This window comes from Paroedura picta, chromosome 10, assembly GCF_049243985.1.
Source record: "Paroedura picta isolate Pp20150507F chromosome 10, Ppicta_v3.0, whole genome shotgun sequence".
In the NCBI taxonomy this organism is placed as follows: domain Eukaryota; kingdom Metazoa; phylum Chordata; class Lepidosauria; order Squamata; family Gekkonidae; genus Paroedura; species Paroedura picta.
The window spans coordinates 50,399,009-50,425,466 of record NC_135378.1 but is presented as its reverse complement, the minus strand read 5'-3'; the positions used below and the strand labels follow the sequence as shown (position 1 = coordinate 50,425,466).

At 40.2% G+C, this 26,458-nt stretch overlaps 1 protein-coding gene across 5 annotated transcripts in view; it reads right to left on the bottom strand.

Moving 5' to 3' along the window:
- Positions 1–5,620: 5,620 nt before the first annotated feature.
- The window catches only part of FBXW7 (F-box and WD repeat domain containing 7), a 145,581-nt gene continuing 124,743 nt past the window's right edge, over positions 5,621–26,458 (bottom strand). For all 5 annotated transcript variants that reach the window (XM_077300087.1, XM_077300086.1, XM_077300085.1 and 2 more), the window contains 7 exons: positions 21,292–21,415; positions 20,087–20,223; positions 17,453–17,566; positions 14,344–14,525; positions 13,856–14,081; positions 11,777–11,987; positions 5,621–7,515 (listed from right to left, as the gene is read on the bottom strand). In XM_077300087.1, the coding sequence (XP_077156202.1) occupies positions 7,247–7,515; positions 11,777–11,987; positions 13,856–14,081; positions 14,344–14,525; positions 17,453–17,566; positions 20,087–20,223; positions 21,292–21,415 (1,263 nt within the window). In that variant the 3' untranslated portion in view covers positions 5,621–7,246. The remainder of the gene's footprint in view (positions 7,516–11,776; positions 11,988–13,855; positions 14,082–14,343; positions 14,526–17,452; positions 17,567–20,086; positions 20,224–21,291; positions 21,416–26,458) is intronic.

The following is a 26,458-nucleotide window of genomic DNA, read 5'->3' as shown; positions in this document are numbered from 1 at the left end:
GCTTCCATTCTGCCTGAATTAGCAACGCCACCAGATAACACAATGTCAGTGTGAATGGAGACATGCATACTCAAAACCACCTGAGACCATATAGGGAAGATGCGGTATAAAAATGTAAATAAATTTTTAAAAGATAGAATATAACATTTTGGTGTCCTGTCAAAAACAAATTTAGTAGGATGAGTCTACTGAAAACTGAAATGAGGCTCTTCCTGTGACATTTGACAATTTAGTTGCAAACAATATATATCATGGTTAATCAATAAAAAAAATTGCCACTCATCCTTCACTTGGAAGGAGGGCAACGATTGTCCCTGTTTCACTGCAGCAAATCCAGGTTGAAGAGGATGATGGAAGTTCTCTCATGTTTTGTACTTTCTATATGGCAAAAGAAAAGTAACAATAGAAGTGTCTGTTGGAACATCGAAGACCACTGCGGAATGTTATCATGTCTTCATTTCTTTTATTTGCAAGTTTGTATATTTCCTTATTGCATTTGAGTTAATTATTGCTGCTGTTGTTAGATATTCTCTCAAAATTTGTGATAATTTTTGTAATTGTAGCCAGCTGTGAGGATGGCCAAAAAAAGCAGGATATAAATATAATTGAGAGCCTCTCAAATAAGAAATTAAGTTATAAGATCCCATATTAGAATGCTGAAAGTGTTTTGTTTTCATAGAATGCGCGTGGAGCAACATTCAGACTGCTAAATCTAATATTCAATTTTAAGAATTAAAATTACAAAGCAATAAAATAAATGGCACTAGCAGCTGGCAGTCTGAGGCACTATCCTGGAAATTCTGTTTTCATTTATGAATGGTTTCATTTATGGAAAGGCAGAGAAAATGGAAGGATTTTACAGTGTGACTACTGAATGAGCTTCTCGTATCTATTCAATAGATTTAAATGATATGAGTTCTGTTTCTAACAACAAAAACAATAACAACCACCTTGATCAACAACAACAACAGCCTTGATCTTATAGCCTGGCCTTTCTTGGTAGGGTCAGGGTGCGTAACAATCAAACATTCAAACACAATTTCAATAAAATATTAATCAACTAGGTGCTTAAATAAATTAAAAGCTGTCTCTCCTTCAATTAAAAAACCTACCGAGGCAAAGGGCTTGGCTGGTGTTAGGGACAATTTCATATAGTGTTACTTAAATTTTTATATAGGATTTCTGATAGGGAGGCCAACAGTTTGTTAGTGATGAATTCCTGGTCTCAACCATAGGCCTGGTGGAACAGCTTTGTCTTATAGACCCTCTGGAATTGTTTCAAGTCCTAGAGGGCCCTGATGTTGCTCAGCAAAATGTCCCACCAGCAAGTTTTGATCATATGCTCTTAATACTCTTGGGGAAATGCTCTCCCCCCCCCTTGACCCACTGGTCCAGCCAGAGGACCTCTGTCTTAGCTGGATTTAGCTTCAGCCAACTCCATTTGAGCCAGACAACTTCAGCCTCCAGCTAACAGACCAGAGTCTGGGGGTTTGAATGGATGGTTTATGTAAATATTCATGTAGTTTATGAAAAAATGATAAAAAATACAGACTATGGAAACTAGGCCAGTCTATAGGTCAAAATATAGCATGAAAATGTAAAGTAATATTTAAGGTGGATTGTAGAGATCAAGATGTGTCAGTTTGCAAAAGTTCTTTTTATTATGTTAACTGTGACTGTATATTTTGAGCCCAGATAGAACTGGCAGCATGGATCCATCTAACCAAGCATCAGGGACTGATTCTAGTACATTATGAAAAAATATTGTTTCTTTATTGAGAAGGAATGCTTTATTCATTTTCCAAGAATAGACATTAGATAATGTTAAAACAGAAAATAACATTTTGGGCAGGCCTTAAAAGTAATGATAGCAAAATCTTTATGCCCTTGTAGGGATTCTATAGATGAAGCCAGTGAAAGAGCTCACACGGTTTGGGCTTGTGCTTTTCTTTTGCACATTTCATAGGGGAAAAAATTCAACTGCTCTTTTAAGAAAAAAACATGATATGGGAGGTACAATGAAAATGTGATCATAGAGAATAAGTGTATAAACATATCTCCTTACAACTATAGCAATCCGTAAGAGTAAATGCACAAACTGGCACACACTGGCCTGGATTCAAGCACCCAAAGCATCAGTGGTAAAGTAGATCAGGGAAAGGTGGGAGTTCTCGATTTGTGCCTTTAGCAGCTACCTGCTAACCTCCTGAAACTGTGTTTTTGAGCTGTGGTCCCCAACCCCTGGGCCGGGGGCTGGTCCAAGTCCATGGATCAGTTGGTACCCGGCCGTGGCTCCTCCTCGTTCTCCTCCCCAGCTGCTGCCTCGGGGACTGCCCTGCCACTCTGCTGACGGCTCACCTTTGGTGCTCTCCAGCGGCCGCAATGGCTGGGGCTCCCCCTTGGCATGGCACTGCACAGCTGCTGCTGGCAGTGCCCCCCAGTGGGCAGTGGGAAGTCAGGGGCACCGGCGGGAAAGCAAGTGGAACAGGGACTCAGGCGGCAGCGGTGACGTCCCTTGGGAAAAGACTACCCCCCCCCCGGGCCTCAGTAAAATTGTCAAGCGTTGACTGGTCCCCGGTGATAAAAAGGTTGGGGACCACTGTTTTTGAGGGTTCAGAAGCCTGCAGGAAAAGCTTGGGGGCAATGTGGGGGTGTCTGTAGTGGGATGGGCACCTTCCTCATTTTGTCAATGGAAAACCTGTTCCACTGGCTTAATTCTTATTGTGATGGCAGACTAACACCTTTGGATCCAATCTCTTTGCAAGCTCCCTCAGTATAAGGAATGGTGTGAATCACCATACACAGATAGTTGTCAGCTATTGAAGTAGGCACCCATGAGATATTTATTCCTTAAAAGAAAAATTAAATATCAGAGGGGGGTGGAAACGGAAACTGTGCCATGGTTGACATAGAGAGAAGGTATCCCAGAAAACAAGGATTCCATGATGAGGAAGAAATTAAATGTTCTTAATAACAGTAACCATTTAGGAAGGACCGGTTGCTAAGTGCAGCTTATAACAAATGGATATTAACAGCAGTTTGACAGGGGAGTATCTCACAAAGGAGGTTATAGTGACAAGGTAAAAATGGAAGGGAGAAGGGGAATATAGTTCTACACAACTCACAGAAAAGCATTTAGGGCTCTTTTAGGTGATAATCTTGCCTGTAGAAAGCACCAAATGTTGAAAATGATCATGAAAGAACAAATGTTACCTCTCTGCTGGAGTGGGGTTGTGGGATTAAATGATACGTTGCTCAGAGACATGAAGATTGCAAGCATGTGCTTCTGAAGCCAAAGGTGCAATCCCAAAGGCACAAAAAGGATCTATTAGAGTACATATAACTAAACTATATATTTCTAGTGCATTAAGATATTTAAAAAGTGACTGAAGAGATTTAACCTGCACTCATTGTTTGATAGCCCACATGTACCTATCATGTGTCAGCATATACACAGTTATTCAAATCCTGCATATAGATTCCAAGTTTCCATTCTCATACAGGCGCCCTAGTATTAATCTAAGCTATTATCCAGCCATCAGGAAATATAGAACTCTCCTTGCAGAATTAGTTTAAATTTAAAAACATTATCTCTCTCTCTCTCTCTCTCTCTCACACACACACACACACACACACACTCTGGCTATTTCACAAAAGCCAGATACATCACCCTAATCTTGTAGTAGTCAAACACCGTGCATACCATTTATTCAATACACACTGATACATGTTGAGTTCATTCAGTACAAGGACCCTGTCACATATGCAGCGGTACTATAAGAGTTGCTTCCATACTGGGCAATTGCATGCTGCAGGGAATACGTCTGTATGTGCCAATTACATGGGTCATTCTCATGGCATTTCACTTGGAGGAACAATACAGATATGGTGAGAAAGACAGTGTAACAAGCCCTACCCGTAAAACCATCTTTTCCAATGGCTGCATTCTTGCAATGCTTCATTTGGAAATGATCCAAATTTCAAGAGGTACACAGTATAGCAAGAGTTTCCTCAACAGCACTCTACAGGGACAAAATTATTCTGTATATCCAACTGCCTTTAGTACTGAGGCTCAGAGAAACCTAAATTGCGTATATTACATTCCCCGCTTTAAGCAAATATTCTCCCTAGCTTCCAGCTAAATTGTACAATTAGTATGGCTTTCTAAAACAGGGTGTGCACATTCAAGTCAAGTCAATATTTCCATGGTTCAATGCACAGGTAAGTGCCAGCCCTATAGACTAACAGTATCCTCTACAGCAAAGTGTTATTTGCAAAAATAGTACCCTCTATTTGAGAAAATGGCCAGACACATTTTCTTTTTTATTATTTGCATAGAAATTTCCTTACTGCAAAAGAATAGAAATATATTCAGTCTCTTCCTGTCTTTAGGGCTGAAAGAACACTTTGGCATCTGCTTAAGGAGCAGTCATAATCACTATGAACTTATAGACAATTCCACATCTAATCTTTGCCTGTAACGCACAAGTTACCTGAGCCAGACTAATGTAACAACTGAGAGTAGCATTCTATGTAGTGGAGATTAAAACAGTTTAAGGCTCGGTCTCTTTTCAGCTACATTCTCAAACACAGCTTTGTATTATGGTCTCATAAGAATTCCATGCAATAGACAGCAATAGACTTGCAGCTTAGAAACAGAGACCAGAACTAAACTCTGATCTCGAATTGCAATACAGTTCCAGAATGCTTACAGGTGTTCCTTGTATGTGAATTGTTCCAGGGATGATTTCCAGCTTATCACAGTATCACACTTGTTAACCTTAGCAACTGTGTAAAACAGACATAATTTTTCTTCCAGATATACAAGGGTATCGACTACTGGTCAATGTATCTTAAAACTGTACACAGACTGGCAGCATACCCCTAAGGTCACAAGTGCACCTTTTCTAGACATGTATACCACTAGATAATGGTCCATTCCTTGGGTGGAAGTATTGTAGTCTCCTAGGTTTGATTGGAGTATAAATAATGTTTTTATAACTGCTTGCTTATACCAACATTTCCATTTTACTAGGCTCATTTTTAAACTGTGTTTGATAGTTTGAAGACTGTATGGCTCTTCCTGTTTTTCACCTCACATTTCTGGATACTTGTTTTAAAGACTACTCTTCCTTTGTTTTATTTTAGGCTTTGTTATTTTAATCTTTGCTAAGCAATTTCAGTCAAGTACTGCAATAAATAAAATCAAGATAACCTTTTATCTTTTTCATTGTGAGGATTTTGAGAAACGTGCCTTTGGTTTGTTCCTTGATTCCCCCCCCCCCCCCCAATCATCTAGAAGATATTACTACTACTGCGTCATATACTGAAGACAACATAATAAACTGAGAGCATCATCCCTCAGGAAAAGCCAAACAGATGCTCTGAAACAGTTTTCCATAGAGGTTCTTAAATAAGAGTCCCTAAAACTGTGTGGCATAAAGTGAAAAATCTAAAAGACTTTGAGCATCTGTTTATTATGTCTCCTTTCAATAAAATAAAATGCTTGTTTAAGGTATTACAATCTTCTCAAATCCTATGTTCAAACCTTTTCTACCTTCAAATGTATTATACTATTTAAACATTAAAGTGTGTAAAGTTACCGAAAGAAAAAGACATATTAACATGAAAAAACACATTTTATTGCACTTAAGTTATAAGAAAATAAAATTTCTAAGTGAATCAAATCATAGACACAATCCCTTTAAAGGTTGTTTTCCTCCATCCTGTCAGGTTGTTACATAACTAAAATTAACAAACTGAAATCCGATTTCTTAAAATAAAAAAAATATCAGACTATAAATAAAACAAAAAAGGAGGGGTAAAAACAAGATCGCCTAGAATACAGTGTTAAACCACTTTCACAGTTCAGCTGGAGTTGTGGCTCTTGGAGAATGAGGCAAACCACATGACATTTTCATTCTTGTGTGTGTGTGTGTGACAACTTTACCACAAAAACCAAAGCATTTTCACTCTGTCAGTTTTTCATTGCCATAAAACTGTAACAGTTATTTCTCTTCAAATTCCGTAAAACACTAAGACTGACCAGCAATTTTATTTTAATTTTTGTATGCTTTTTTAAAAAATATCTTGTCAGTTTCATTATGTCTGTTTATTCCATTCACCACAGCCCTCACAAAGAAACGTTTCCCCACAGAACAGGCTACAAGAGCTTTGTTCCAAGGAATGTTTTTTTTTTAATTTTTGCCCAGAAAAAAAGAAAAGAAAATAAGCTTTGCACACACTCTCGATTCATTACTTGCAAGCAAACTTCACTCTAAATTGTCTGAAACTCTTCCACTCTCAGCCTCTTAGAGGCACAGTTGGCTCAAGTTTCAGTGGCAAAAAAGTCTTTTTTTTTCCGTAACCAAACTAGAGCAAATTTGGAATTCAGTCTGGGACTAAAACGTCACAGCAGAAAAAAAATAAAAATAATTTGCTTTTTCTTCTTTCATTTAGCAGCATAAATAAGTTTGGCCACTGGGAATACAGTACAGGGGCGGGACAACAATCCCATAGCTGAAGACCTACTTCTAGCACCAGCATCATGTATTGACTCCATCTGAGGAAACCTTAGAACACCCCGGACAACTCGCCACCTCAGAGCAACATATGCGTTGAAGAGCAGAGGTGGAAGCAACAGTAAATAGATCAACAGAGGCTAATACTGTGATTGACATTGGCAATGGTTGGCAAAATAAAAAAGAGCTGTAAAACTGTACAAAAAACAATTCACAGTAAGGTTTTTAGCTGTTCCAAACATGAGAAAGGACTCTTTGCTGTCACAGATGCTCTCTTGCTTGAAAGACAATCAGTAACCGATATCAGAGGTATGAAGCTCCCTTCTAGATTTTTGTGATAATAGAACAGGGTTAAGAAGGGCTGTAGCAACTTTTTCAATCTCCACCGTGCTCAATGAGCACTGAGAGAAAATAAGAAAAGAAAAAGAAACAATTGCACCTGGCTTGATTTAGAAAGTAATCTTTTGCGAAGCTGCCCCCCCATTCCAAAGTGAGGCCTTTGATGTAAGGAGACAGCAAGTGCCTCTCTTGTCAGTTACAGTTTGTCATCTTTTTGTCTTCTTCCTTCTTTTGTAGCCTGTAGGTCTTTAGGATCTGTTGCCCCAAGCCAACATCCTGCACCACCAAAGGACAAGGTTTTTCTCTTTTTCGGTTTTGCAGAGGGAGGGAGGGAAGGGAGGACAGAACAATGTTTGCATTTCTGGACAAAATAATCTTTTCAAGCTTCACTTTATATCCACATCAAAGTCCAATACCAGCAGCTTGGTTTCCTCAGTTCCATTCCGGCTTCCAACTGCACACACTAGCTTCGTGTTGGAGGCTCTGATCCGCCATACAACACCTCCACTCCCTCCGCTTTCCAATGTAACTAGATTTCGGATAAATTCACCCGTTTTCAAGTCCCAAAGTTTCACAGTCCCATCATCAGAGCTGGTAATGACAAAGTTCTTGTTGAACTGTAAACAGGTCACAGCACTTTGATGCTTGTTGGGACCTGGAACAATAACAGCAACAAAATTGTAAAAACAATTTTTAAAATACAATTATCACTGGGTACAGAACTGAAAGCCATATTTTTATTTCCACTTTACTTTTACACTTCTATAGTGCTAGAATTGATAAATATCATACAGAAAACCATGCAATTTGCTAATGGCTAATAAAGCAAATGGTGTACTCAACACACACAAAAACACCTGCTACACAGAGAAGTGTTAGCTGAAAGAATGAATAGCAAGACATCAAAATAAACTGATCTAGGCTGAATAAAGCAGCCCAACTATTCTTAATTCTTAGGAAATACCAGATGCTGCAAAGTCATTCAATAAACTTTAATCCACAATGTTCAAAGGTGCTTTATAACCATATGCCAACTGCATAAAAAACTAAGGCTCTTGGGAATCAGAGTGAGGCATCCAACCAAGCAGCAAACTGTGCTTTCCCTCATGGCATCCTCTGCTAGCACAATCATTACTAGAAAGTCAGGCTTGGCCCTTCAAAACTGAGACTTGTAGCTGCCATAGTGCTGTTTGCAAACACAGCACAAGCACAACGTTGGCTAAATTCATCCCTTTTCTTTTAAGTAGGCATGGAAAGTGCTGGAACCAGTGGTCTTTCTGCAGCTGAGGAAACATAGCAGTATTGTTGCTATGTGTGCTCTCTGCATGTATCTCTTGTGGACACAGCTAAACAGAAAAGGAAACCGAGATTGGCAGAGTCGTTTGCCTGGGAGAACAGAATGATACTATTCTGATTGTTCTGTCTGTTTGGCCAGAAAAGAGAAGAGACTGGCAATCATTATGGTTGTTTAGACAACAGGCAAGTGACGCTTGTTTGCATAATTTGAGGGATCAATGCCTAAGCAACCTACACCTGCTATGAAATAGACCATGCAATTGGGTCGCTGTGCTCCTGTTATGTCTAAAGACACTGATAATGACCCCACATCTGGGAAAACTGAGGCATCAGTCTGGAAGCTGCCTTCAGTCACTGACAGAGATGGAAAGAAAGAACAGACACAGCTATGTCAAGGAAAAGGTGGGGATGAGCAGCAGCAGAACCAGTCAGTAAAACATGCAAGGTGCAAAGATAGCTTTGATTCTTATTTGCAAGTCTTCCTTACTAGAGACGTTTTCTATTTTTAGAAATATTCAACTCTTTCAAAGGATTTGATGTTAAGTAATAAGTAGATTGCATTTAATTCAGCCACAGCGTTGATGGAGCAATCAAATCTTTAAAATGTTTTCATTATTCTATGCAAAATACAGATGCATTTGGATAAAACATGAAGAGTACAGTATATATTTTTTCATAAATGCTCAAAACTGTTTCTTTGGAAAGGAGCACATGCTTATGTTTGTGTGCCCAAATGACTGAACTGTACTTATTAAAAAGAACACTTTTTCCTTCCCGCATTCTTCACATTTTAAACACTGCATATACTTTGTAATCCTTCTTCTTGATTTATAGAAACAGACTGTGCTTCCTTATCTTTACTCAATTAACCACTAGGCACAGGAATGTCTCAGGAACTCCAAAATAAAGATGCTGAATTCCTGTTATAATGATTGCATCTTTCCATATTATTGTGGTTTGTTTAATAATCCTAACTACATTTCTAGCTGTCTACTCTTGCTCACTCTAACAACAAATGCTTTAAAAAGAATAATGCTCATTCACTGATAAGAATCAGTTCATAAAAATATAGTATAGAAGAACAAAGATATGAGCAATTGTCATTAACATGTTGGATTATGGTACTGTATGCTATTTGCTGTACTTTGTCCTTTATGCTTTAATGTGTCATTTTCTGTTCTCCAAAATTTTAAGACCAAACATTTCTAAATAATTTTACTTCAGAAATCTGCAGAATCAGTTTATCAATGCTAACTTTATCCTAGATTTTGAATTCTAACACATATCCCCCTTAGAAGCATCAAAAATTGTTGGCTTGTTCTCCAAGAAATGCTCCAAGACACTCAACTATCAAGATATACATATTCATAGGAAAACCCGTAGCAGTGCACCACTAAATTGTGTTGGACAGCTACTGTAAGGCTGAGCAGTAGTGTGGTATTCAAGTGTTCATAAGTGTTCATAGGTACCAGCACCATCGCAATACTTTCCTCTTGGGTGGCAACTGAGCATGAAAATCTCCAGAAGGTACTCACATACTGCCATACGAACGCAGGTTGTGTGGTCAACTGTACATCATACAAATGGGCTCCATGCCTGCAAGGAACCTGAATTTGGAATCTTCTAGAGCTAGGCTTTTTTGCATGAACTCTTCCCTCCCATATGAGCCTGTAGTCACCATGCAAACCTAAGGGGAAGAGTCTTCAGTTTTCTTAAGAGAATGCTATAGCAACTCTACAGTGCATCTGCTACAGGTGCTGTGGGTGTTTCTTGGTAGATATGCTGAAAGCATATACATCATTGAAGGTTTCAGACATACAAGCAGTGGCAGTGTGGGATCCATATGATGAGAGTCCCACAGATGACTGAATGAGCAGTCAAACCAAACTTGTAGTTAGTGAATGCGCAGTCTGCTATATTATACCACTGCAACAGACAATGCCATGTGTTCAAATTGGCATTATGTATGAGTAGTGTAGAAGTCATCTGGTTTAGGGCAAAGCCTTTCTTGAGTCAGAAATGACCCTGAAGTTTAAACACTACACCCAAAACAGTAGGCATCCAATAGGATGGGCATGGAACTTCTAATACATGAAGAGTAGTTAAGAGACACAGAGTTATACATATACAGCAAAGAAGGATGACATAAGACAGATCTGAAAAGAAGTCAATCATCTATGTAGGGCAGGACAGATGAGCAGCACTTTGTAATGACAAAGAAGGTCTCCCACAACAGAACTAAGAATTTTCTGTCTTGTAGCTTAAATGCCATATGGAAATATGCATCTCTGAAACAGAAGCAAGTTAAACTCTGGTATGAGAAGAGGGTTCTTCTCCAAAGCCCAGGGTAGGAGGATCTGACATCCCTAAGTCCCAGTAAAGAATGAAGTCCTTTGCCTTTCTTCAGAAAGGCTGACAACTGAACTATACTGACCCTCTATTCAAGAGGAAGTGGATCTCCAGGAGAAGTATGCAGGCCGGGGAAGTCAAGTAAATTCTATTTCAGATTCTAGTTTGATGGTAATTTGGACTCCCTTTTTTATTGGTGATAGCCTTCATCACAGAGATATGCTAACAAAGACATTATGCAGCAGGAAGGATGAAAGGAGGAATCATATCACAGGCGCTTTTTGGAAGTTCCAGGAGATATTGAACTTTGAGAGCTGAACTGCAGCTTGGCTCAAGTCTGTTCAAAAAAAGAAACCAATGACTGTGGAAGTCAGTAGGATACCTGAAGGGACTGTAAAACATAAGGCAACAGCTAGGATAAACAGCAGTCCAGTTGAAGCCTTTGCCAGAGTCCAAAGCACTTACATGCCATTTTTAGAAAGTAGCCCTGAGTCAAGTGAGGTGCACATGGACACATGAATCAAAGTTAGTGCTTCTGTTCAAGATGCATGATTCACGCTTTATTATCGGAGGGTAACTTGTCCCTACACTCCCAACACCATGTGAATATTGTCTGTTCTACTATACACAATCAAGGACAGCTGAGAGAGAAAAAAACCCTTCTCAGAATGGGAGAATATTTGGCACAATATTCCAATGATAAAGAAAAAGGCAAGAAATAGCTCACAGAGAAAAACTCAGAGAAGATTATCTATGATGCTGATGTGTGTGGGAGTATGTGGTGCGAGCAGGGGGGTGGTTTTAAATCAAAAGCTTCACATTAGAGATTCTGAATTCAGGCTCTGCCTAGACTTGGACCCCATTTGTGTGATGCACAGACATCAGAAGAAAAACACGGTTTTTCCTTTGATTTCATGCTCGAAGATTTCTAGTAGCCAACTCAGCCAGAATCCAAATTACCCAGGTTTTCTAGAACATCATAATGAACGACTGCTAGAAAGAGACCATGACAACCTTTTCAGTGCTAACTCACTACAACATCACAGCATATCACAGCATATCAACTAATAAGCACCAAAAGAGGGAAGTTAAATGAAGGCAACAGACTGAGAAGATAGGGCAGGTCAGAATAACATATTCATTATTCATCATTTTCCTAGTGAACTAGTATATTTCAAATACTCAAGTATCATTCCAACATACAGAATAATAGTATTTCATTTCCCTTTGAATATTTTGGGATACGTTATATAAGCCTAGATGAAACTCACCTTGCAATGTCTGTAAACACTGTCCTGTTTTGATATCCCAGATTTTGACTGTGGAATCTGCATTCCCCGAGACAAGAATATTGTCCTTGAGTTCCATCCCACTTGTTAATGACTGGTGGCCTGTTAAAGTGTGTATGCAGTTTCCTGTTTCCACATCCCAAACTCGGATTGAAGTGTCCAGAGACCCACTCACCACATGGATACCGTCAAACTAAGGAAAAAAAGTGAACTGTATTAACATATTTTACTATTAATGTTTTTAATTTTGCCAGAGAGTGGATAACGATTTTTATTTATTCCAAAGTTAAGGATGATTACATTTCCTCTAAAAGGAGATGGCAATTTCTGCAAAAATGCAGACCCCTACTATGTTGTTCCTGAGAATATACTGACTACAGGAACAAAATTTTAGAGGACTCAGTAGGACGTGGAATTGACGGAAAACACCTCCCCATCTTAAGAAAACATAATGGCACCTGAATATTGCACAAAACATCTGAAACAAGGAAAGAAGAATTATGATTGATACAGTCTTTGTATAACTCTCTAACCTTATGGAGAATATCAGCTGCTTTCACTGCCAAGTTTTTAAAATGGCAGGATCTATGATCCCAAACACATCATTTAAATAATATATTTTAGAATACAATTTATGTTTAAAAATGTGCAAAATTACACACACACACACACACACACACACACATATGTACAGCCTAATTGTCTAAAATTGCCAGATCAACTACTTTTATTTCAAATTAGGTTTCAAAGCCCGTTCGTAAGAACGGGCTTTGAAAGGCCCCCCACTGGCGCCAAGTACACCCAGCACCCCAGGGAGGCAGCGGGTACACCTTGCGGCCCGGGGAAGCCCTCCCCGCCCCTCTCCCCCACACCAAAGCCACAGCTTCCCCTGGGCCCTTGGAGCGCACCTGCCGCCTCTATGAGGTGGTGGGTGAGTTCCGTGGGCACGGGGAAACCCTCCCCGCCCCCTTCTCCTCCAGCGAAGGGAATTTATTTATTTATGCTTAGGTTTATATAGCAGGTAGGCAATTTACATGTTACATAATAATTTAAAACCATTAAAAACAGCTAAAATTCTGGCCTGGAGGAAATTCACCTCTTGATCCCAGTGGTAATCGGCATTTCCCTGGACATACAAGAAAGGGCCACAAAAGGCACTGTCTTTCAGAACAAGCTGAAGATAATGATATAACCTCATGGCAACATGCAGGATATTGAATCTAACTGCTCCCTGCAGCAGAATGGTTATTAATAAATGTTACAGTACCCTTATGATACCAATATTACTAGATCTCGATGGGTTACCAGGTTTCCTAGGTAAATGGCAGGTACAGATACAGACTTTTAGTATCCCAGGCATTTGGGCCCAGGGCAATTTATAAACTATCTCTTGCCATGAAGCTTCTTGTGCATTAAGGTCATCGGGTAGGGCACTGATGTGTATGTTTTTCTGATATAAAACTGGCCTTCAAAAAGGGTAGAATTTTTATAGAAATACTACTATTCTACCTAGCGGTTGGGAACTATATTTATGTCTCTCTGCAATGTTACAATTATTTCAGAATTCTGTTGAGTTTTTGTCATGCATTTAGTAGTTTTACACTGTAGAGTCTTAAGACACAGACTTTATTGGAAGACATTTTTATCTGTTTTGACGAAATGTGAAAAGGATTGAGTGAATTAAATAAAATCAGTAAAATTCATGTTGTCTAGTGAGGGGATGACAATGACCATTTCTTCCACATAAACTAAGATGCCTAGCAAATACGTTTTATCATTTTGAAAGCTATTAAACAATATAGACTGTAATCCTAAGGCACTTTCCTGGGAATAACTGCAGCTGAATAACACGAGACATTTCAGAATTGGTTTGAGGAGAGCTCCCTAAGAAAACTAGAAGGGCATGGGATAGAAGAGAAAGGAAAATCTAGGATACATCCATATCATTTAACTGTAATATGTATATTAGGATTAAACTGACTGCATGTAAATATTCAGCAAGGCATCTAGAGCTATTAGTGGGATACTGGAGATTTATTATACCAGTTTGAAAATGCTTACCTGTAATGAATACACTCGGTTAGTATGGCCTTGCAAGGTGTGTAGACAGGTTTCAGTTTCTGGATCCCATACTTTCACCATAAAATCATAGGCTCCACTAACAACCCTCCTGCCATCATACTGTACACACCGGACTGCAGCTACGTGACCCATCAGAACATGTAAACACTGGCCTGTCTCTATGTCCCAAACTCTCAGGGTGGCATCTCGAGATCCACTGACAACTCTAGGAGGGAAGGAACATGGAAACAACAAAGGCTGAAATGAGTTTTCAGTGTCCATTCTAATGGTATCTGTTAGAAAAGATCAGACTAATATCTAATGTTCTGCATATGAAATTGGGCAAATAAGTTAGTCTTATTGACTGATACAGTGAACATAATTCTGGATTCTATAAAAGTTCTAAACACCTGTATTCCTTGTCTTAGAATATAAGCTTTGGAAGTTCATAATGAAGATATCCAATAATGGTTGGAACGAAGATTTACCTTTTTTCATGGAGATGCATACAACGCACAGTGGAGGTATGTCCGTATAATGTATGTATACACTCTCCAGTCTCCGCATTCCATACTTTAAGAGTTCGGTCAGTAGACCCACTGATGATTATGTTGTCCCTCATTTGAGATGACCACACTCCACCTGTATGTCCAACAAGCGTTCTTAAACACTGAAAACAAGCATTTGCCTTGGTTACCATTTAGACAAAGATGACAATTAACAAAACAGATTAACTTATGCCATGCTTTAGTCTTAAATCCTGCAGTGATATTCTATGAGTTATTAAAAATTATTAAAAACTTCTGCTACTTTTTATGTTTTATTGCTACTATATCATTAGTAGCATCACCCACAAACTGGATATAAGCTTTTATGAGCATGCACATTTTCATTTCAAATGATGAAATGTGCATGCAGATGAAAGCTTATACGCAGAATTAAACTTTGTTGGTCTCTAAAGTCAGACTTTGATCTGTTGCTACTATTTTATTTATAGACTAGAAACTAGAAATTAAGCCCGCTGTAGAAGAAAGACAGTGGGCACTAGAGAATGGGGAGGTAGACTTTAGGCAAAGAAGGAAGAAGAGGAAAGGAGGTATGGGAGGAAGAAAGGGCAAGGGGTGGTTGAAAGGATGGGTAGAAGGGAGAAAGAAAGGAAGAAGAAGAAGAAGAGTTGGTTCTTATATGCCGCTTTTCCCTACCCGAAGGAGGCTCAAAGTGGCTTACAGTCGCCTTCCCATTCCTCTCCCCACAACAGACACCCTGTGAGGTGGGTGAGGCTGAGAGAGCCCTGATATCACTGTCCGGTCAGAACAGTTTTATCAGTGCCGTGGCGAGCCCAAGGTCACCCAGTTGGTTACATGTGGGGGAGCGCAGAATCGAACCCAGCATGCCAGATTAGAAGTCCGCACTCCTAACCACTACACCAAACTGGCTCTCTGAAGTAAAGGAGAAAGACAGGAAGCAAGTGAGAGGGAGAGACAGAGAGACAGGAAGGAGATGGAGAAATAGAGTAAGAAGGAAGAAAGAAAGGCAGGCAGAGTGGTAGGTGAAAAAGGAGGGGACAGGAGGGGTGTGAAGGGTGGGGGAATCGTGGGGGGGGAATCAGGAGGGGGAAGTGGGGAGGAAAGAGGGGGGTAGAGAGGAGTGTGTGCGTGGGTGTGTGGGGTGGGGGAAGGGGTGGGAGAGCACGGTGGGTGGGTGGCTGTGTGTGTGTGTGCGTGTCTGTGGGGGCGGGGAAGCGGCAGCAGAGCGATTGTGCGGGGGGGTCGGACAGGAGGGTTTGGCTGGTGTGTGTGCGCGCGTGCCTGTGGGGGCGGGGAAGCGGCGGCGGCACGATGGGAGGGCAGGCCAGGGGTTTTGTGTGTTCGTGTGTGTCTCTGTGGGGGCGGGGAAGTGGCGGCAGGGCGATGGGGGGTGGCCAGGGGGGTTTGGCTGGTGTCTGTGTGTCTGGGCACGGGGAAGCAGCAGCGGAGCGATGGGGGGGGCAGCCAGGGGGGTTGTGTGTGTGTGTGTGTGTGTATGTCTGGGCGAGGGGGAGCCAGCAGGAGGGACTCACCGTCGGGGAAGGCTGCTTCTCCTTGTGCGCCGTGAGTCCCCGGCTGGGCAAGGCGAGACTGGGCAAAGCGGCCAATGGGGAACCGGGTTATGCGCAGCCCCCCACTGGCCACTTGGCCCTGGAGTGACACTCGGCGGGCCCAATCAGGAGCCACCCACCCTTTCTCCCCCTTAGGGTTTACTCTTTTATTTATTCCGCTCAGCAGGAGCAGTTAAAGATATGGGAGAAATATACAATGAACCCTTCCCTTACCACCACACTTCATCAATACAAATCTGGCTGATCCTTTTCAGTAAAATCCTGATACAGGGAAGAAACAATCTCAACTGGATATATATAACTTAATCATGGTATTTGCAACCATTTCCCAGGCCAAATGTTACAATCTAATCTGCCTCCATATTGGCCCCAGGGATCAGGAGTCAGGGGGGAAGCTTTGCTGCGGCCGGGCCTGCTCCTTGGGCTGTGCCGAAGACAGGGAGTCAGGGGGAGGCCAACGTGGAGGAGGCTTCGGCACGGCTGAAGAAGTAGGCCCACTGCGTCGGAGACGTGTCGAGCCTGCTCCTTGGGCTGAGCCAACGCCGAGGACTCGAGGGGGGGGAGGCTTCACCGCGGCCAGAGTAGCAGGCCTGTGCTGAAACCAGAGAGTTGGGGCAGAGGCAGGCAGGGGGGAGTCTTCAGTGTGGCCAAAAGAGCAGGCCCGCCGTGGGGAAGATGCGGTGGCCCTGCTTGGGTTGTGCAATGCTGCGGCAGTCCTTTTTGGGGTGGGGGGGCCTGCCAGGAGGGCTGCCCGAGGGCTGGGGGGACGAGAGGGGATGCTAGCACCCATTGTATTCACAAATACAATGGGCTTTCAATCTAGTTATTTCAATCTAGTTATCAATAAGTCAGATGTTTGAGGAAGATATATTGGGACCTAATTTTTGTGATCTAAGGCCCACAAAAGACAGCACCATTCTTACAGTACAGTTCAGACCACAGCAACATATATATTTTCCAGAAAATTGTCTGAATTGGCTTAACTGCTTAACAGTCATCCTCTGATTACCGTTTTCTCTCTGTCCCTTTCCTTTCTTGTTTATGCTATTATCTGTTTTAGATTGTGAACATGTGGAAGATAGGGATCTCTCTCTTTTTTCTCTACAAAGCTCTGTAAAGTCTCATATACTATGATGGCACTATTTAAATAATGTATGATGTAGTAATCAGCATCTACTGCTTTGCCATCTTAATTGCCATCTACTTAATGCCATCTACTGCAAAATGGATTCCAAGTATTAAAAACATTTCAAATGCCACATGTATACTTAAGCCAATCATGAGCAGTAACAAAGAAAAAGGGTTTGCAAAGAAAGGACATACAAATACTAGATTTAAACAGGAAGAAAACTTCACTACATTATACTAGAATTGTTTACTATATTTTCTGGTGAAGTTTCAGCAACAAAACATATAAATACTAATGTCAGCTACTCAATTGTTTTTCTAACATATTTAGTGGGAACTTCCTTAGAAGCAAATGAAGGTATTTGGCTTACCTTTCCCGTAACTGCTGACCAAACCTTTAATGTATTATCATCTGAGCCACTAACTATTCGGTTACCACAGAACTGTAGACACGTAATCACATGATCGTCATGGCCTTTGAGCACCTGATTATACACAACATGCATATAGTCACAATCAACCAAGGGATTGGAAAGAGAACAGAAATTTCAGATTGATAGCATGTTTAAGACTAACTTATCACTAATAACCAATGGGGAAGCAATTTTAATATCTATCTATATAAAAGACTTCACTACATTCTACTAGAATTGTTTACTATATTTTCTGAAATTTCAGCAACAAAACATATATATATGTGTGTGTGTGTGTGTGTGTATGTATGTGTGTATGTGTGTACCTATTTATATATAAGACTACAGAAGAAAAGATATATGACTGGAAAATATAAAATTTCAACCAAGTACCTTGGTAAATAGCTAAGTGACAAATCATGTCATGGTCCACTTTAAAATTCATTCCATCCTCCTAACCACCAATATTTCTCACCAAAACACTCTAATAATATCATGAAACACACACAGACATACACACACTCTGTCCATAAGAGAGTAAGGTGTTGTTGTTATGTGCGAAGTCGTGTCCGACCCATCGCGACCCCATGGACAATGATCCTCCAGGCCTTCCTGTCCTCTACCATTCCCCGGAGTCCAAGAGAGTAAGGTACTATTCTCTTTTCCTCTTCAGTCTATGCAGCTTTCTATAGCTAGTATTTGCTGTGGTTCAGTTTGAATAAAGAGATCACACCAGTGACCAAGAGCGCAAACGCGCATTTGTGGCGTCACTGCGCATGTGCGAAACTGTCCTGTGTGCGCGTTTGCGGCCCCGCTGGACAGGTCACCCTCTCCCCCCACCCTGTGGCAGTGGTCCACGGCAACAAAAAGGTTGCGTACCGCTGCTGTAGAGGTATCACTTTTAAGGTTCAAGTTCCTACCCTCAACCAGATAGAACTGGGCACAGGATAAGATGGGGAGAGAATCTTGCCAGTGGAGTCCACAAGGTCAGGATTATACTAAAGAGAGATTTTCTACCTTATTGACAGCTATGAGCTGGAGCTTCACTATCATTTTTGGGAAATACACCCACAGTTGCAATTAATGCCTTTTTCCTTTCCATTAAAATCATCACGGTGTGACATTTTCTAGTTAAGATTTCCCATTATGACAATGTAGTTAATTTTTTAACCGATTAAAGCCCAGACTATTAATTGGTTAAGTAAGAATTTAATTGGTAGCAAAATGTTTAACTGAAAACAAATGTGAACAATATGTTGCTAGCTAACGTAGTCCACTCTAGCACTTTCCAGCAAAATCAAAACAGAACACCCCAGGATACAGAAATGTTGACTGTATTATACATATGAACAAAAGCTATTTTTAACACCTTTTAAGAGGCTAAAGTATAACTCCTGTAGCAACCATTTACGCATCAGTTGGTTCAATAGTTTGGTTATTCCATTAGTACAGCCTGAAGATATTAAATGATATACTATGTAAAATATGTTACATTTCTATTCTATGACGCACTAGGGCAGAAGCTGACAATCTTTCTCCTTGAAAAATCAATCTTAAAGCACTATCTTGTGGTTCTGAAAACAATGAAGCATGGTGCTTTTCAATCTGGTTATATTAAAAGTCTAAGGATATAAATTACTTAGTTGGTAAGACATTAAAACTAAACGCTTCTCTCCTCCATAAAATTATGACTAACCAGAATACTATTAGGTAATTATCAGAAATGTACAGACACACCCAGGTTTGTTGCCACATGTTGAATTCTAATAATTCATGTTAATGCTTAACATTTAGTTGACTGAAGAAAGGATACTGAAATCTCTGTCAAGTGAGGGTGGAATAGATGTTTAAATAATAATAACAATTATTTTATAGCATAAAAGGAGGAACCAGCTTCTCATCAGAATGAATTAATCAGATCTTAGCTGTGGCATGTTAGAATATGCTTAATTTTAATTTCATACGTGTCACTTGCAAAATGCTTGCTATTGTAATTGGTTGGACATGAGGAAAAGAGCTTGAAAGCTGCTGGAATACAGGGAATGGACAGAAAAGCAAATGTGCTCTGTACATAGATGCGCTGCATTTCAAACAAGATTCCATGAAGGCCTGGTTACAAAGGCTTCAGGGCAGGTGAGGGTGAGAGGCCCATGCTACAATGGCATCCAAAAAGTTTGAAAGGTAATTATTAACTAGGATGAAACAAATTGGTCCAAACCTGTGTCTGGAAAAAAGTGTAGCCTAGATTGTAGAAACAAAAGATTGCAACTTTCCCCCTATCTACTCACTGGTTCCATGATTTGATGACACTACTGATCTCCAAAAACTGTTTTGTAAATGAATGGAAGTTAAGAAGGTGTTTAAGGATATACATTTATGGCATCTGAAGACTGTAGTTCCCAAATGCCAAGATGATGAAGTAAGACATTAAATTGCAAACCTCAAGAAGTGGATTGCCTTCTCACGTTATTTAAGCAATTTTAAAACATTCTTAAATGTCAGAAATTATTTGGTTATTCTGGGATGACAAGAGAATTTGAAGGAGAGATCCCACAATTTATTATACAATATCCCTAGTTCAAAGATAATTACCTTAGGAGATTTAAGTTCTCCTCGCCGCCAGTTAGTATCAATTCTGTGCTGTCTGATGTAAGCACTCTTCCATGGACTATGAATGAAGCCTGGTTTTATTACTTTCCTCCGCTTGATATGTAATGGTTCATCAATCCCTATAAAATTTTAACACAATCAGAAATCAGAAACATACACAAAGGTCAGTTTCATCCTTGCGTCAGACTTGCTTCAGAAAGCACTGGGATCATCTCTAGTGTTATATCCAATTTCAATCTTTTTATTTCAGACTTCATTTCTTCCTTACTACCTACCACTCCTTCTCTTACATTATTTTCCTTCAAAATCATGTAGTGTAATTTTTATCCTCCCCCCACCATAATTCTGATATTTTTGGAGGTATTAATGTGTTTCACGCTGTCAGAATGCCTGGAACACAAAATTTCATGCTTTTGACTCTCAATGAAAAATGTTTTGTTCTTTAATTATTTTAATTTACTTTTTTAAATGCACATCTTTCCTATTACTAAGAGGATCTTATTGTTCTGTTTTATCCTCTCCATCTTTACCCTCTGGTGCATTTCATTACTAGCTTGAAACTGTAGTTGCCAGTACATGTGGAGCAACACCCACTTCAGAACTGTTTGTTCTCCAGCCATTTGATCTGCCAAATCCTGAATATATACCAGTCTTTCTCACAAGATGTTCTAAAGTACAAGAGGAATTTTAGGATCAAGTGGTCTAGCTGAACATTAGTTTAACAGCAATCCTATACACTGGCAGACCAATCTTCAACCTATCCTTTCTTTGTTTAAAAAAAATCAGCATTATTTCAACACTCCATATATGTATCTTTACTCTTGCACACTGCAGCTACCTTCTTTTGCTCTCTCTTATTCTGCCTTTCAAGTTTTTATAAATAATTACATTAGATATAGTACTCATATTTTAAAAAGCATTTTGCTTTCCATTTTTCACCACTAAGGATGACACCAGTTACACAGACTGACAAGAACATTACGTTTCTACAATCCATCCAGGTTTTTATTCTTGTATTCTATATCATAAACAATATAGAAGTTCAGAAATAGATGTTTTAAGCTATTCCAACTTAAATTTATTTTATTTATAATCCACCTTTGCCTCAAGCATTTGGTACGAAAAGTATCCACAGAAATTCTCTTGCATTATGATCACACCTAAATTCACATTTCAATGAGCCTTACCCTCCTCCCTGCACTTCTCTCGCCACAGAAGGTTGTCCTCTGCCAGAATTCTCCAGTATCGACATGTCTGTGCTGCCTGCAGCAGATCCTTGGGTTCCAGGAATGAAAGCACGTACAGTGCCAACTTTAAATAAAAAATGAGGTGTGACATTAGCCTCATTGAGATCACAGTACTTAAAGTCATTTATTTAATTTTGGATATATTCATATAGCCTACTTCAGATTAAATACAAATACAAGTACGTATTAGTAACTTTGATCTGAATGGCCATAAATAACATTTTATTTGACTTGACATAGTATTTGACCTAAAATCAGAATGGCCATCAAATAGCCATGATCAGATATGCCACCGGGACCATCACCGCTCACCAAATATATGACAGTCACTTATCCAGTTTAACAGAATCAGGTAGATAAAAATATTTTCTGAAGTAGTGGAACCATAACTGTACAATATCCACTTATCATGAGCCAAAGTAATATGTTCAATAAGACAACAAAAGGTTCTAAGTTCTCATACTGGTTTGAAATGAGTAAGGGAAATGAAATACCTATTTAAGTTCCTCCTGATGGGGCTTTTTCTATAAGATTTAAATCAAATCCAAAGGCAATTAAGAAGAGGAAGAGGAAGAAGAAGAAGAGTTGGTTCTTATATACTGCTGTTCTCTACCAAAAGGAGTCTCAAAGTGGCGTACAATCCCGTTCCCTTTCCTCTCCCCACAACAGACAAACTGTGAGATAGGTGAGGCTGAGAGTGCTCTGAGAGACTGTTCCTTGAGAACAGCTTCTAACAGGGCTGTGATGAACCCAAGGTCATCCAGCTGGTTTCATGTGGAGAAGCGGGGAATTAAACCCAGCTCACCAGACTAGAAGCTGCTGCTCTTAACCACTACTCCAAGCCCGAAGGGGAAAAAATTAAATTGATACAGCAATGACAGGCAATGGACCACGAGGAAGAAGGAAAAGTTCATATATGCAAGAAAACTGAGGCAACAACAAAAATTAGGATATAAATATTTCACATGCAAAGAAAAAAGGGAAGAACATGTAAGACACAAGAAGTTAGTCAACCACAGAATAAGATTAAATAGCACTAAAAGTGGAAAATAAATTAAAGGCAAAGGGTGTAAATTATAGGCAAAGGGGTACAAAAGGAAGAATGCAGAAGGAAAGAAAAAGCAGGAAAAGTCAGTTCTGTTAATAACCCTTCTCCACAGTTCCATGAATTCTGTTTCTATGGGTAAGCTGCATTTAGAACATATATACAAGCTCAGTAGAAGTCTGAAGGGAATATTTATAAAATATACTAAAGAACTGAAACTCTATTATCAAAGAAAAAGACATATACAAGACTGTATTTTAGAGGAATATAAGATAATAAAGGTACACTATCAAAGACGTACATATATAAATAATGTAGAAAAAAATCCCTGTAAAAACCAAAGAAAAACATGCTTCACAAAATGAATGTTCAGCAAACAAATCATAAAAATGAAAAAAACACAGTATGAGTCTATCAAGGTTGTAGCTGGTATGCAATATGGATGAGTATTTTAATCACCCCAGGATACTTCCGATTGCTAAATATACCATATAATAACAGGCAATTTTAAACATGTATCAATAGTATTCAGAAACAAATGAGGCATGAGCAAAGTGATTACTCCCTATGTCCCTCACAGGGCACTTCACTCGGAGAATTCTAACAGGTTGGTGATCCCCGGCCCGTGTGAAGTTTGCCTGGCCTCAACCAGGACCAGGACCAGGACCAGGACCTTTAGCCTGGCCCTGGCCTGGTGGAATCAGCTTCCAGAAGAGCTACAGGCTCTGCCAGAGCTAATGCAGATCTGCAGGGTCTGTAAGACAGAGCTCTTCCGCCAAGTCTTTGGTTGAGGCCAGGCTTAGACCCCCTCCTCTAGTATTCCCCACAATCCCCATCTGGGTAGCATCTTCCTTTACCAGTGTGTGGGCAGCCAGGGGGATTCTATGGATGGGGATGGGAGAATTCTTATGTTGTTTTAATGTTTTGTGTCTTTGTTAGCTATCTTAATATTGTATTTTGGATTTGTTGTCAGCTGCCATGAGCCGACTGGTTGGGGTGAAAGCCTACAAATGAAATAAATAAATAAATATTATATAAATCACAGACTCACATGTCCATTGTAGGAAAACCCAAAACTTTTGCAAATTAACTGGCAACAAACCTCTTTCATATAATTTCCTAGGAAATATTCATCAATATAACAAACAAGTGTACTTTCACTTTCAACAATGCCGCATGACCACTAAGAACTGTATGGAAAATTCTGCACAGTGTGATTAATATAAAGCAGCTGAAAAACTATATTTAACAGGGAAATAATTGTGTGCTTCATATACAGCTGTGAAAATTTATTTCATGGGGCTTCATCTTATACTGTAATAGTGAATTCAGAATATTTTGGATAACTATAAATAGGCAAGAGCCTTAGGTTTGCAGAAAAATGTAGGCAGCTCAAAAATAAAAAATAATAATAAAAGGAGCATCTAGCTTTAAGCAGCAGATTTCCTCAGTGGCTGTTTCTAGGCAACCACAATATGCCAGGCCTCAGGTTCTTTGAGTAAAAAGGCGTGGGACACCCTTTTCTGCCATATTTGATCTTGTAGGAAGGGGTGATTGGAGCCAGGCCTAGCTAGGTCTTGTCAGGTCGTTTGGAAAATTCCTGGAGATTCTGGGGTAAAGTTTGAAAAGGGCAGGGTATGAGTGGGGCAGAGCCTCAGCTGAGTATAATGCCACAGAGTCTACCATCCAAAGCATACATTTTCTCCATGGAGGCAGATCTCTGTAGTCTGGAGTTCAGGTGTAATTCAAGGATATTTTCAGGTCCCACCTGAAGGCTAGCCACCCTAGGCCTGGAAGCACCCTCTGGATGACTTAGTTCAGTCATACAACTCAGATGGTATCAAGTCATCCAGTGTTGTGTGACTGAACTAGGTCTGTCTGCTTTCTACTGTTCAACAGCAGGTACCCTATGAAAGCCAGTGTGATATTGTGGTTAGAACTCCAGAGCATGGTCTTTGAAACCCAGGTTGCTGTGGAACTTCACCAGATTATTTTGGACCTACCTCAAAGGACTGTTATGTGGGTAAAAAGGAGGTCTGAGGAGGGGATGGACTTCAGATGGACATAATGCCATAGGCTATACCCTTCAAAGCAGCAATTTCCTCTAGGGGAACTAGGGTTATCAATCTCCAGACAAGAGCAAGTCTGTAGATTTCTTGTCTGAATAAAATGGTGCCTAGAACCATAGAGAAGAATGGGAAGTTCATTTTTCAATGAGGGGGCACTTATACAATGGAAAGAAGTTTCCCCTTGGAGGCAGTCATAGTAATTAACTTTTGGATTACTAAGGGATTCTCCCTTAGTCTCCCAGACAGGTACAGAAGCTCCATAACTCTCTGTAATTATTAAAAACATTAATTCCAATAGAAAATGATTAACTTAAGCAGTAAGAAAACAGGAAAAATAACAAAACTCCATGCTTAAGATTCTTCCTCTGGGACTCTAAATGAAGAGAGGGACTGATTGTAATTTAGAAGCAATTTAAGGGAAACCTATAGAAAGAGAGGTTTGCCTGGACAACACCAGAGGCTCCTCATCCTCCCTAGATTGGACTGTTCTGAAACTGTAGAATCTGGGAGCATTTTTTCTATATCTTTCAGAGAAGAAATAACATTGCCCTGTGGGGATCCCTAAGACTCTTGGATGAGGGGAGGGGACTGGCACATCTGGAAGATTAGCTCTTTTCTCCCTCTCCCTGCCTGGCAGACCTGGAATCAGAGCAGGACCAACTTAAACTTCTATAATTACATCTGGTTCCTCTGCACCTCCAGTGTTGTACTAATGGAAGCCCTCCAGCGCTGTACTAATGGAGGTACTACTAATCTCCTTCTGCATCTCTCTCTTAATCCAGGCAAGGTGGAAAGACTGTTGTCACCAGATAAATCAGGCACTTGTTTTTTCTCAGTAGAGGATATGTGATCTTGTGTCCTGGGGGAGGGGGTAAACTGGAAAGGAGAAGTCCATATTTCCATCAAGTGCTGTAGCATGCCAGAACTGGCTAGCCCAGCACATGTAAACATCTTGCCTGATGATGAGCAAGGCTCTGCTGCAGACTCCCAGGAGCATGGGGTGATGCAATGGGAAGCCCTTAACCCTGCTTGTTCATGCTTTGTTTGGCCAGAACTTTGCCTCGTCTTTTTGCAGTTGCTTGGGTATGAAGAAAGGTTTGCTGTGGCTGCTGACACTTTTTCATTACCCTGGTGGGAACGGCAGGAGAAGGTCCTGGGTGAAGCACAGAAACCCTTCAGCCTTCCAGGAAGAGAAAATAGAAGAGAGGATTCATCTCAAAGGGACAACCCAATGCTGGCTCCAAGTAGTAGCTGAAAGTACTCCTGGAGAGACCCTCAAATACACCAGAGAAGGTGGAAAGAGTTGTAAATAGAAAGTCTGTTGAGAAAAGGAGTCACTGAACTTTTAAATGAAAATTTATAGTTAAAAATCATCTGCCAGCTAGCCGGACAGGGCTAGAATTGGGAACCTGAGGGCCCTTCTACTAGGAGTCATCTAAAAGTTAATCCTAATTGGCTCCAGGGAGGAACGTCTTCATATTCATTGTGACTGGACACCCTGGACCACAGAAGAAGAGCCAGACACAGCACATATCAGTATCTCACCAGTAATTATGCAACCTTTGTTGCAGATTCAGAAAGTTACTTCAGGTTCTTAAGAATGGTTCAATGCTGTAACTAGCAAAGTATATGAAACTAGGTGCAGGTGTTTCAAATGCATTTCTTAAAAAATTTTTAAGCATTAATATGCTCTACTGTCTTGCTTCACATATGACTGACAAACTCACCCATTAGATGTATGTTACTCAAGCAAAAAGCTAAGGATTCTCAGCTTTTGAGAATCACAAGAAGTCTTCCACAAAAGCACCCTTCAACATACCAGCCTTGATGCTGTTCCCATCCTGGCAAATAAGTTCCCTGGGGTCAGATGACCTTCTATTGAGCCACAACTATGCATATTTAAATCCACTGACTTCAGTGACAGGCTCACCTCTTTTTATATAACAGCAGCACAGCACTATTTTCAGTCCCTGTACGCAATGAATTCTAGAGA